General features: G+C 50.1%; 1 protein-coding gene across 4 annotated transcripts in view; it reads left to right on the forward strand.

Moving 5' to 3' along the window:
• The first annotated feature begins 1,538 nt into the window (after positions 1 to 1,538).
• Positions 1,539 to 12,508, forward strand: part of gtf2h4 (general transcription factor IIH, polypeptide 4) — a 43,236-nt gene continuing 32,266 nt past the window's right edge. Inside the window, exons 1-5 of one of the 4 annotated variants that reach the window (XM_048520125.2) lie at positions 1,547 to 1,638; positions 2,660 to 2,753; positions 8,452 to 8,588; positions 9,575 to 9,679; positions 11,452 to 11,583. In XM_048520125.2, coding sequence (XP_048376082.1) covers positions 8,476 to 8,588; positions 9,575 to 9,679; positions 11,452 to 11,583 — 350 coding nt within the window. In that variant the 5' untranslated portion in view covers positions 1,547 to 1,638; positions 2,660 to 2,753; positions 8,452 to 8,475. The other 3 variants (XM_048520127.2, XM_048520123.2, XM_048520124.2) reach the window with 3 other exon arrangements.

A 12,508-nucleotide genomic window follows, 5' to 3' on the forward strand; every position in this document is an offset into this window, starting at 1 on the left:
GACAGTTTAAGCATTTTTGTCAATTTCTAATCTTTCAATGACATTTTGATTGTGTAGTTTGAAGAATGACAAGACTGTGTACACTAATTGCCTAGAAAGAACACCAGGTCTAACTTTATTCCTCTGTGAAATGTTTTTCTTCTGAGATTTTACAAACTTATGCCGATTTCAGATGAGTTTAAAATATATATTTTGCAACGACCAACATTACAAGTTCCAAACTTCTTTCCCACTTGTCTGTTTATTTATGCAATTTCCCAGGATTTAAAAGGTCTTTTGCAAGATCAAAGAATAGTTTTGGTTTTGTTTTCTATTTAGTCACAATGTAAAAGTCACCATGGTCCCGTTTTCTCATGACAGAAATTTAACTTTCTTTTTAACCTGAAGGTCAATATGCCTCAGGTGACGGGAGATGTTGAGAATAACAGTCCCTTGTGATAACATCAGTTGGTGCAGAATGGAACCTACCAGAGTAATCTTGTTACATTGCATTGCAAACCAGCCATCCAGCCCACTGAGCTAACTGTGCCCCACATTCTCAACGTATGACATTCCTGTTCTAAAAGAATTAAATGTGGTGTCAAATAAAAACAGAAATTGCTGGCAAAGTCAGCAGGTCAGGAGCAACTGTGGGAGGAAAGCAGAGCTAACGTTTTGAGACCAGTGAATCTTCAGACTGACTTGGTGAATATTTGTCACCCAATTGACATTCCCACATTAGATAATCTAACTGTTATTGCAATGCCATACGTGAGAGTTTGTGGGTTTGTCTTGCATTCTCTACTCCAAGATAGAAAAACAAAACAAATTTGGATGCTCGAGGGGACGCAGGGCACTATTTAAAATCGCCAAGTTCCATTGCCTTCATTTCAGAATAAGCTATAAATACGTAAAAGCAGTCACTTGAATTTGTGAGGTTACGCGTTGGTGCAGAAACAGGAATTGCTGGCAAAATAAAATCATCAGGACTGCAGCATCTGTGGAGAGAAAGCAGAATTGGCGTTTCAAGTCCAGTTACCCTCAATAAACTCTGCTTTCTCTCTGACATTATCTGTTGGAGAGAGAGCGGAGTGAAATGAAGGTAATTGGGCTTGAAACGTCAATTCTGCTTTCTCTCCACAGATAGTAGTCAGAGGTAATGGGAACTGCAGATGCTGGAGAATTCCAAGATAATAAAATGTGAGGCTGGATGAACACAGCAGGCCAAGCAGCATCTCAGGAGCACAAAAGCTGACGTTTCGGGCCTAGACCCTTCATCAGAGAGGCTGCTTGGCCTGCTGTGTTCATCCAGCCTCACATTTTATTATCTTAGTAGTCAGAGGTGCTGGGTTTTTGTTTTCGAGTAATACTTGCATTCTTTTCTAATTCCCAGCATCCGCGTTGGTGTTTCTGTTTTGGCTGTGCGGCAGATCGCAGCTTCACCCGGGACACGAGCTGGAGTCGGGGCTGGGGAGGAGCCGGAAGTCCCGTGACGTTTGGTGACGTCGTCGTGAAAGTGGTCTATCGGGCGTCTTGGTGACGTCGTCGGCAGGCGCCGACATGGGACCTGCGCATGCGCGGGCTCACTTCCAGCTTCCCTATGAGTGACAACGTGAGGGAGGGAGAGAAAGAGATTGTCCCTATTCAAGAAAAACAAAGGTGGGAGGAACCTTTTGCAGATTTTCCTTTTATGTGCTGCTGACTAACAGACTGTTACCACTCATGGGACTTGATGGTGGACAAACAGGGTTCTTTAAGACCTTAAAAGAACGAAACGTAGTGTTTAGAACAGTGAGACCTAGGGGTTCAGGTACGTACTACTTTAAAGTTTGCAACACGTGTAGACAGGCTGGAGTTGAAGGCATTTAGCACACTTAGCTTCATTGCTCAGGCCTTCAAGTGTGGGAGTTGGGGCGTCTTGTTGAGGTTGTACAGGCCATTGGTGAGTCCCATTCACCCTGTTACGGGGAGGATATTGTTAAGCTGGAGGGGGTTCACCATTCACCTTTCCAATGCTTCTGTATCCTTCCTATAATGTGGCGACCAGAACTGTACGCAATACTCCCAAGTGCGGGCGCACCAGAGTTTTGTACAGCTGCAACATGACCTCGTGGCTCCAAAACTCAATCCCTCTACCAATAAAACCTAACACGGCGTATGCCTTTCTAAAGTTAAGCTGGAGAGAAAAGATTTACCAGGATGTTGCTGGCAAGGGAGGGTTATAAGGAGAGGGTTGGGACTTTTATTACTCACTGGAGCATAGGAGGTTGTGAGGGGATTTTTATAGAAGTTTATAAAATCAGAAGGGGCATAGATGAGGTGAATGCGGGTGACTTTTATCTAGGGTGTGGGGTTTCAAGACTCTGGAACATATTTTTAAGGTAAGGGGAGAAAAGATTTTAAAAAGGTGTGAGTACTTTTTTTTAACAGTGTGGTTTGTGTGTGAATGAACTTGCAGAGGTGATTGGGTGGATGCGTGTACAGTTACAATGATTAAAAAGGCATTTGGATAAGTACCTGAATAGGAATGGTTAGAAGGATATGTGCCACGAGCAGGCAGGTCAGACTAGTTTAGTTTGGGGTTATGGTCGACATGGACTGGTTGGACCAAAGGGCCTGGTTCCATGCTGTATAAATGCATGAAAATAAAGTCATGTGTTTGCAATGGTGCCTTTCACAGGATATCTCAGGTATCCCAGAGTGCTCACGGTTATTTCAGCGTAGGGAACACGACAGCCAATCTGCACTCGGCGAACTTCCGCTAAGGCCTCACGGTAATCCCCGGGACTGATTGTTTTTCTCTTGTTTTGTTGTTTGGTGTTGATTTGATTGAGGATTTCACATGTGTGTGTCATTACAGGGATATGTGTGTGTCTGTGTGAAGTTAGTGTGCTGCTCACTTTTTGTGTGCCCGTTTGCGTCTCGTTTTTGGCCTCAACAAGACGGGGGGAGGGAACCAAAAGTCTTTCACTGTCGGGATGTAGCCCCTCTGTTGATAGCTCCTCAGCTGTGCAAACTGAAACCAAGTTTATCACTGCCCTAGGCTAAAGGGGTTTCCTTGATCCTACCTGCCAAAGATTTCTCATGTCCCCTCCTGGCTCTGCTTAGCTCTCTTTAGGTCCTTCCTGGCTAACTTGTAACTCTCAAGTGCTTTAACTGAGTCTTCACGCCTCATCTTTACATCAGCCTCCTTCTTCCTCTTGACAAGAGATTCAACTTCTTTAGTAAACCACGGTTCCCTCACTCGGCCACTTACTCCCTGACTGACAGGTACATACTTATCATGAACACGCAGTAGCTGTTCCTTGAACAAGCTCCACACTTCAATTGTGCCCCGCCCCTGCAGTTTCCTTCCCCATCCTATGCATCCTAAATCTTGCCTAATCGCCTCATAATTGTCTTTCCCCCAGCTATAACTCTTCCCCTGTAGAATATACCTATCCCTTTCCATCGCTAAAGTAAACGTAACTGAATTGTGGTCACTATCACCAAAGTGCTCACCTACCTCCAAATCTAACACCTGGCCTGGTTCATTACCCAATACCAAATCCGATGTTGCCTCGCCTCTCGTTGGCCTATCTACGTACTGTGTCAGGAAACCCTCCTGCATACATTGGACAAAAACTGACCCGTCTAAAGTACTCTAACTATAGCGTTTCCAGTCAATATTTGGAAAGTTAAAGTCCCCCATAACAACTACCTTGTTACTTTTGCTCCTATCCAGAATCATCTTTGCAATCCTTTCCTCTACATCTCTGGAACTTTTCGGAGGCCTATAGAAAACTCCCAACAGGGTGACCTCTCCTTTCCTGTTTCTAACCTCAGCCCATACTACCTCAGTAGATGAGTCCTCATTGAACGTCCTTTCTGCAACTGTAATACAATGCCACACCTCCCCGCTCTTTTACCGCCTTCCCTGATCTTAATGAAACATCTAAATCCCAGAAGCTGCAACAACCATTCCTGTCCCTGCTCTATCCATGTCTCCGAAATGGCCACAACATCGAGTCCCAGGTACCAACCCATGCTGCATGTTCACCCATCTTATTGCGGATGCTCCTGGCATTGAAGTAGACACACTTCAAACCACCTTTCTTCCTGCCGGTACCCTTCTGTGACCGTAAAACCTTATTCGTGATCTCACTACTCTCAACCTCCTGGACACAGGAGCTACAGTTCAGGTTCCCATCCTCCTGCTGAATTAGTTTAAACCCTCCCGAAGAACATTAGCAAATTCCCCCCCAGGATATTGGTGCCCCTCTGGTTCAGGTGTAGACCATCCCGTTTGCAGAAGTCCCACCTACCCCAGAATGAGCCCCAGAGATAACAACTCTGATTGTTCTAGCTCTAAGCTTCCAACCTAGCTCCTTGAATTTCTGCCTTACATCCCCGTCCCTTTTCCTTCATATGTCGTTGGTGCCTATGTGGACCATGACTTGGGGCTGCTTCCCCTCCCCCTTAAGGTTCCCGAAAACATGATCTGAGACATCACAGACCCTGGCACCTGAGAGGCAAAACACACCGACAGTGAGTCTCTCTCGTTCGCACAGAATCTCCTATCTGCCCCCCTAACTATGGAGTCCCCAATGACTAATGCTCTCCTGCTCAATGAAAGTTCAGGGTTGGAACCCCACAGAGGACTGGCGTCTAAATCTATCATCTTTCCAGCAACTACTACAACCAAGCTGATGCCAGCTTTTGTTGATTTCCATTCCTTTGGACTCAGTTGAGAAGGTAGACAGTAGGTCCTGACATTTAGGCAGATGAGGATCTCCCTGGAGTTTGATCAGCCCTGCACACTCCAGATTTTCTGCAAAGTGTAAATCCTTGACGGGGGGGTGGGGAGTGATAAACCCACTCCATTAGCGTGGTGTATACATGCAGCAGACTGACATTGGTTGGGCCCTCCCTCCCGATGAGTGAGATGTAGACCTGCCAAATTCTGTGTTTTCTCAATCCACTGTCCTTCTGTGCAGGAAATCATGGCAGACACTGCCATGCCAGAGTGCAGTGCCTGAGCCACACCAGGGGATGCTCAATGCCATGTAGACCACCAGGGTGCCAGCCGTCATTTGAGGAGACAGAAAGCTGTCAGCGTGTGTTGGCCTGGCATTCTGGAAGGGTAATCCCAACACCCCCTCACCCAAGGGACCAGGCGGGCTGTTGGTTTAACATCCCATCCGTGAGATGGCATTGCTGCACTGAAGAGCCAGCTTTGTGAGTTTTGTTCTTGAGCTCAGGAGTGGGAGCTGACCCCACAGCTTTCCGACTCAAAGGTGAGATGCCTGATGGCCAGGGTAGTCACCAGAGCGAGATTGTTGGGCATGTTTCCTGAAACACCAGCCCAAAACTGCTCTATCATGGTTGGTAAGGAACAAGATTTCGGTTCATCAATGTTGCCAGTGAGTTTGGACCAACTGGTGAAATGTAAATATGCGGCTGGCCTTGTGGAGAGGGAGGGAGGGAGAGAGAGAAGCAGAGGGAACTTTTCAAGACCGATGCCAGTCTGAGGAAATGGTGGCGTTATCAGACAGACTGCTGGGTTCCCCCAGCACCTTGTATTTTTCTCCTTTTATTTCAGGCCGGAGTCTGAGGTGCGCAGTCAGCTTTCTGGGCTGTTCTAGTTGAAGGAGGTTAGAGGGCACAGAGAGAAGTGTTAGTCTATGGAAGGATTACAAGACGGGGCTCAGAGATTTACAGCTGATGTGTTGCTGGTTCCAGTAACCATTGTGGGTCAGCAAGCAGACAGAAGTACTCTGCCAGTGTCAACACGATGGGCTGAATGGTCACTTTCTTGTGCTGCGATAGTACTTGCAGCTTTGTAGATGTACAGATATTGGAGGTGTGTAAGGGGACACGGTTCTGTCGCTGTGGGGAGGAGGGCGGAAACGGTGCTGCCAGGGTCATGGTTCTGTCGCTGTCGGGGAGGTGGGGGAATGGCACTGCTGGGGACACAGTTCTGGGGCCGTGTGGCGCTGCTGGTGGGGGACGGGCCCGTTGCCGTGTGGCGTTAGCATCTTGGGGAATACTGTTGTCGAGCTGCAGTTTGAGCAGATGATGGAGCTGTGCATTATTTGGCGTTGAGAGTTAATGGGTGAGACGAGTGCCCTGTGACATTTGCTGTCGGCTGGGCCCTGGCCGCTTCCCCCTTGGGTGTGTGTGACTCCATGTTCAGACTGACTGGAGAACCTTCGGGGCTGTGGTCGGTTTGGCTCAGTCGGCTGGTTTGCGATGCAGCGTGGCACCAGCCGCATGGGTTCAGCTCCTGCACTGGGCTGAGGTTGCAATGCAGAATTCTCCTTGTTGAGGTCTCTCCCGAGGCACAGTGACCCCTTGGGATAAAACCAGCAGCAGGCATCTCAGTCTAATGAGAGAGAGAGAGAGAGAGAGAGAGAGAGAGAGACTGGGTCTGGGGATTGGCATGTCACTGAGGGAGTGCCGCATTGTCGCAGACTCAGCTCTTGCAGACAACAGCCGAACCGAGGCCCGGCTAGTCCTGTTAAAAACTGACCCGCGGGGATCCTGAGATGGCAAGGTGTGGAGCTGGATGAACGTAGCAGGCCAAGCAGCGTCAGAGGAGCAGGAAAGCTGACGTTTCAGGCCTGGACCCTCCTTCAGGACCTGTGCCTTATTTTGCAGATCCTGGCTGACACGTGCCACCTCTTCGCAGTGCAGGGCCTGGGCGGGGGGTGGGGTGGTCGCGTTTGGGGTGAGGCAACTGGCTGTGCCATACAAATGCAGGTGCCCTTGGGAATGTAGAACCCGGTTACCCCACTTGGAGATTCGCCTCCGAGGTGATGGTTTGGTGGTGGTGTGGTTTGGGGGCTGTGTGGAACTGGGCCGCTCCGGAAGGCGTCACTCAGGCCAGCGGATCTGTGTGCACCTTGGCTCTCCTGCAGACCCACCTCGGCCCGCCAGTGCCCTCCTGCCACTTCTTTTGTCCCGTATGCCTATCAGGCTTGGCATGCCTCCCTTGGGCAGCGATAGCTACTGCAGGGCCGGACTGAGTGCTCACGGCCGCAGATCCCAATTCGTTTCTTGGCTTAACGTCAGGCACAGCCGAACCAGCCCCATCTTTGTTCCCAAATAACCAGAGAAGTGCCCAGTGAGCAAGTTGCATCCATTCTGGCCCTGTCTCATAACAACCCTCCATCTCCAGTACCCCCCCCCACCCCCTACCTTGCACAAACTTAGCCCGAGTCACCCCAAGAGAAGGCATATTGTGGACCAGAACCCCTCAAAATACTTTGAGAGTAGTGTAGACCCTAATGTTTTCTTATTTTTAAAGAAACTGCAAACTGTCATGTTGCAGGTGCACAGTCAAACTACTCAACATTAAGCAAAACACAGTTTATTGAAACACTAAAGTTTAATTTCCTCTTTCTTTCTATGAATGCATTTTGAATGACTTAAGTCTACTGGAAAAATTAACCGAATAATTAATACAGTAACTATTACTCATTAACTGTTCTAATGTAGTAACATTCCATAAACACACCTTTCGGCAAAAAAGGGCAAATTCAGACACAATAGATTTGTCTCACAGGTAACCCAGCAGCAGGGAGAAACCCCAACTTCTAGCTGTAACCGAGAGACGGGAAAGCTAGCTTTGACTTCCTCAAGACTGCAGCAACAACTCTTTAAAGCTAAACCAAAAAACTTGTCAAAAAAAATCCAGAAATCCTGGTCTGAGAGAGCTGGCCATGCCCAGCCAGGCTGCTTCTATTGTTCCAACTCTTTTTTTTTTTGTAAAAATATACCCTCAAGGCTTCACAATCTGTTTTCTGTGGTTTTGGTAGGCTGCTCAGCGCCTCTGCCTTACAACCTCTCTTTCAAAAACATAGGACATCTCTTAAAGCCACAGCATCATCACAGGGGGGTGCACCCCTTCTTCAGCTTGTTCTGTCAGCGCCTGCTTCAGCTCCTTCCATGTGGACCTGCCTCACTTTCCCTTAAGCGTAGCTAGGCTCTTTATTTCCAACCCCTTTCTGTACTCTGCACATCGCTCTTGCTCTCTGAATGAAACAGACGTTTTAGGTTCGCTGCCCACAAAGGGCTGGGAACATCAATTGTTAGATAGTGTGAAGGTAAGGTGTTTAGTTCAAGGTGGCTCAGTGTGTTAGCACTGCTGCCTCACGGCGCCAGGGACCCAGGTTCGATCCCACCCCTTCGGGCGACTGTCTGTGTGGGGTTTGCACATTCTCCCCATGTCTGTGTGGGTTTCCTCCGGGTGCTCCAGTTTCCTTCCACACTCCAAAGATGTGCAGATCAGGATGGATTGGCCGTGCCAAATTGCTCAGAGTGTCCAGGGATGTGTGCGCTAGGTGGGTTAGCCATGGGAAATACATGGGTAGGGTGGTGGGGGAGTGGGCGGGATGCTGACGTGACAGGCTGAACGGCCTCTCCACACTGCGTGGGTTCGAAGGTTCAGCCTGGCTGACTGCTTCCTCTCCTCTTCTGCCTCCCCTCCAGCACCCCTCTGCCCCCTGACAGACCATGCAGCGTGAGAAGCTGAAGTGTAAGAACCTGCATGAGTACATGAGGAGCCTCACCCCCAGCATCCTGGACAAACTCTACAACCATCCAGCAACGTGCCTGGCTGTCTTCAGGTAAGCTGGCTTTGGGACGCTTCGAGGGAAGGGGAGCGAGCTGTCCACCTTTATGTCACTTTGCCCCCTCTGAGACGATAGAGACAGGACTCAGTTGAAGTGCAGGAGATGTCCCTGAAAATGACACCCTTTTCCCGACTAAGGCCAGGATCCATAGTGCCCCCATCTCGGATGTGCTAAATCTGCGCGGCTTTTTATTTGCAGAAGTAATCCTTCGGTTGGATGTGGGCGATGCTGCCAAGGGTAAGTGTTTCCTGCCTGTCCTGAATTGCCCTTTGAGTGGTGAGGCTCGCTTGGCCCCATTAGAGGAGGGGGCAGAAGTCAGCCTCAGCGCTGTGGGATTCCTGAGCCAAGAGCAGGCCAGACCCGCTCAGGGGAGCGGATGCCCCCGACCTCCTGAGGGACGTGATCGAACCTGATGGGGCTTCCCCCGACAATTGATCCAGTTCCACCCCGGGTTTTGTTCCTTGAATTTAAATTCCGCCAGCAGCCGTGGTGGGATCTGAACACAGAGAGCTCACCTGGGCCTCTGCTAAAATATGACACAGGACGAGGTGGGGAGGGGGTTTGGGAGCATGGTGGCTCAGTGGTTAGCCCTGCTGCCTCAGAGCGGCCAGGGACCCGGGTTTGATCCCAGCCTCGGGCGACTGTGTGGAGTTTGCACATTCTCCCCCGTGTCTGCGTGGGTTTCCTCCCACAGCCAAAAAGGTGTGTGGGCTGGCCCCACAGTGTTCAGCCCTGTGTAGGCCGGGTGGATTAGCCACAGGAAATGGCATGGTTACAAGGATAGGGTGTTGGGGGGGTGCAGGGGTGCAGTGGCTGGGTCTGGGAAGGATGGTCCTGCACTCCTGAGATGGCGCTGGACCCAAACCTTGGCCGCCGTCGGCTGACAGATTTGAGAACGCCTGCTTCGTGCGCGGTGTCGGCGTAAACTGATGTGAGCTCCTTCCTGACCTTCCGTTTCCTGTCTCCTTCCCTCTCCTCAGGGAGCTGCCAGCCCTGGCTCAGAGTTACGTCATGCGCCTGCTGTTCTTGGATCAACCCTTGCCCCAGGCTGCCGTCACCTTCTGGGTGAAGAAGGATAACCAACGGTACTTACCACACACACCCCCACCTCACCACGCTACACCCTGAGCTGCCCACCTCGCTCCAGCTCCTTCAGACGTCGGTATCAGTGCTTTTGTTTTTTTTTAATGATGCCAGCTTTCTCTACCTGCTGGCTCAGGCCTGCAGTCACCCAAGACACAACGGGGCATAATTTCAAGCGTGTTGAGCTATTTCAGTTAAATTTTAAACTAATTTACAAGGGGACTGTGCGTTTTGCAGGTGGAGGGGCACCACACTGTGATCTACTCTGTGCGATAGTGTGTAGCACGAATGTAGTTAGAACACTCGTCGAAGCATTGAGGCCTGAGCCGTTTTACTGCATGTGCCCCCACTGGCGTGAATGTCTCGTCAGCCTTTCCCAAAATGGGCCACGATAGGTTTAACCTGCAAGTTGCCAGGGAAACAACGTAACTTTGGCAACACAGTCGGTGCTTCAAGCCCAATATGCGCCTGAGTCCGGCCGCTTTGTTTAGCGGAGGGTATGAGTGAAACTTGTGGAAAATGGGAGACAGCAGTGAGTCTGACCCGCTGTCCCACCCAGTCCCAGACAGAGGTTGGGGGGGGAGGGGGGGGTCAGTGTCTGACCCGCTGTCCCACCCAGTCCCAGACGGAGGTGGGGGGAGCGGCGGGGGGGGGGGGACAGTGAGTCTGACCCGCTGTCCCACCCAGTCCCAGAGGGAGGTGGGGGGGGGAGGGAGGACAGTGCCTGACCCACTGTCCTGCCCAGAGCCAGGGGGTGGGGAAAGGACACGTCACGGGAAGTTGACAACTATGGAAACACGTGCTGTGTCTTTGCAGATGGCCCTGGCTACTTTGAGCTGCTGGAGTGTGGCTGTACACCCACGCCTGCTGCTGAGTTAGAGGGAGCACACGTGGCAACACACATGCACACCCCCTGCCTGCTGACGTCCCCATGTACCACTACCATGCACATCCATAGCACTCAACAAAAACCAAAGAATTGGTGGTTGTCCTATGGTGGCTTGAGGGAGGAGGGTATGCTGTTTTCCTCTCTCGCTCTCTACCTCTCTCTCCTTTCGTTTCATTGTGACATTTTCTGCATTCGCCTGGGGTGGAGGTTCTGTCAAATCTGGATGCACATTCATACAGAAGCCTTTCACGAATGTGGGATTTCTCGGCACACAACTTGACCTCTCTGGAGCGCGAGCTGGACGGAATGTTTTTAAGACTCTCGGTTGCCAAAATCAGTGCTGCCCCTCTCCCGGATTGGGTACAAAAACAAATCTCGTGTATTTCATTTGATGCTGGCTCGGTTGCTGGAAAGGCAGCAGAGTTTGGCATCAGTCTGCCATTGGACACTGCTCCAGATTTTTGTTTTGGTAGGGTTTACTCCCTCAACCTTCCCCTGCCCTGAGATCTGCACAAGGCAATGGACCTCACTGCCCCTTGCCGGGAGTTTGAACCATGACTGCCAGAGCTCACATGTTGCAGACTGGGAGGGCACTGTGCTCTCTGAGTGCCTCTGTAGTTTTAGCCCTGTTGCCACACAGTGTCTGGTTCCCATCTGTCAGTAGCTGAGGTCTTCACTTCAGACCAGGGTGCCCTCATCATGGCTTCAGGAGCGGGCTGAGGAGGGAGAAAATCAAATGAGCAAAAGGGGACCTCCTCATCAGTGCTTCGGGTTTTTTTAGAAACCACCGGTTTAAGCATCGGAGAGGGGTTTTGTTTGCCGGCCTTTGGGGCAGAAACCAGAACTGTAGCAGTGAGCCCTCCATGTCCTGCTTCCCTCCCACAGAGATCACGATGAGTGCATGAACATCCTGATGGGGCTTCGACTGTGGCATTCCCAGCAGCTTCCTGGTGGACTCCAGGGCCTGGTCCTAAACCCTATCTTCAAAGAGAACCTGCGCATTGCACTTCTTGGGGGGTAAGTGAAGGAGGCATGTTCAGTGATGTGTCTATATGGATATATATATATCCCTGTGTGTGTGTGTATCCCTGAGCCTGCATATATTTCTGTTAAAGTGTGTGTCTGTCTTTGTGAGTGACTGCATGGGCGTGTGTGTGAGAGAGGACAGAGTGAAACTTTCTACCCGGGGATTGAAAATAATCACCCCTCTAAATCATTGGTCATGTCATTGGGATGCATTCGGAGACAGTTCTCATTAATTCTAACCTCGAGCCCTTATCCTTCTCCTCCCCAAAGCCCATCCATCTTATCCCCAGCTATCCAGCACTCTTCCCTCTGAAACAAGCAGAGTGAGTGCTGGAGGAACACTGCAGGTCTAGCAGCATCTGCGGACAAAGAAACAGATGTTCACATTTCTTGTCTGGTGGGGCTCTTTGTAAATTCCCCACGGAGGCTTCCGGACCCGCTGAGTTTCTCCAGCTTTCTCTTGGTTTGTTTCACATTTTCAAGCATCCACAGTATTTTGCTTTTGTTCTGAGACAGGCTGACTCCCCACGTTGCTCACTCCCGTGTCATTCCAGAGGTGAGTTTTCCTTGGTGGCATTGCCCGTTTTAACCTGGCGAATGCGTGAGGTCACCCTAGATCCTCTAGAGTACACACTAGACACAACACCCTTTGCCTAATTGACCCTAATTTGCAGCAATTAAGTTTCCGATGCTTTTAGTAACCATAGCAACGGTGCCTTGCCTGAGTGCTAATTTTCATTGCTAGAAAATAACTGTGCATTTCACAAAATCCATTTACAATTAAATATGCTGAGCTCCTGCAACCGAAACATTTTGCTGTTCAGGCACCTCGTGTCAGTAGAAAGCACCCAGGTCATGCACAAAATGGATTCGATGTAGAGTAAAGCGCTCTCTGCTCTTTTAAATCGAAAGTAAA

This window comes from Stegostoma tigrinum, chromosome 34 (assembly GCF_030684315.1).
Source record: "Stegostoma tigrinum isolate sSteTig4 chromosome 34, sSteTig4.hap1, whole genome shotgun sequence".
NCBI lineage: Eukaryota > Metazoa > Chordata > Chondrichthyes > Orectolobiformes > Stegostomatidae > Stegostoma > Stegostoma tigrinum.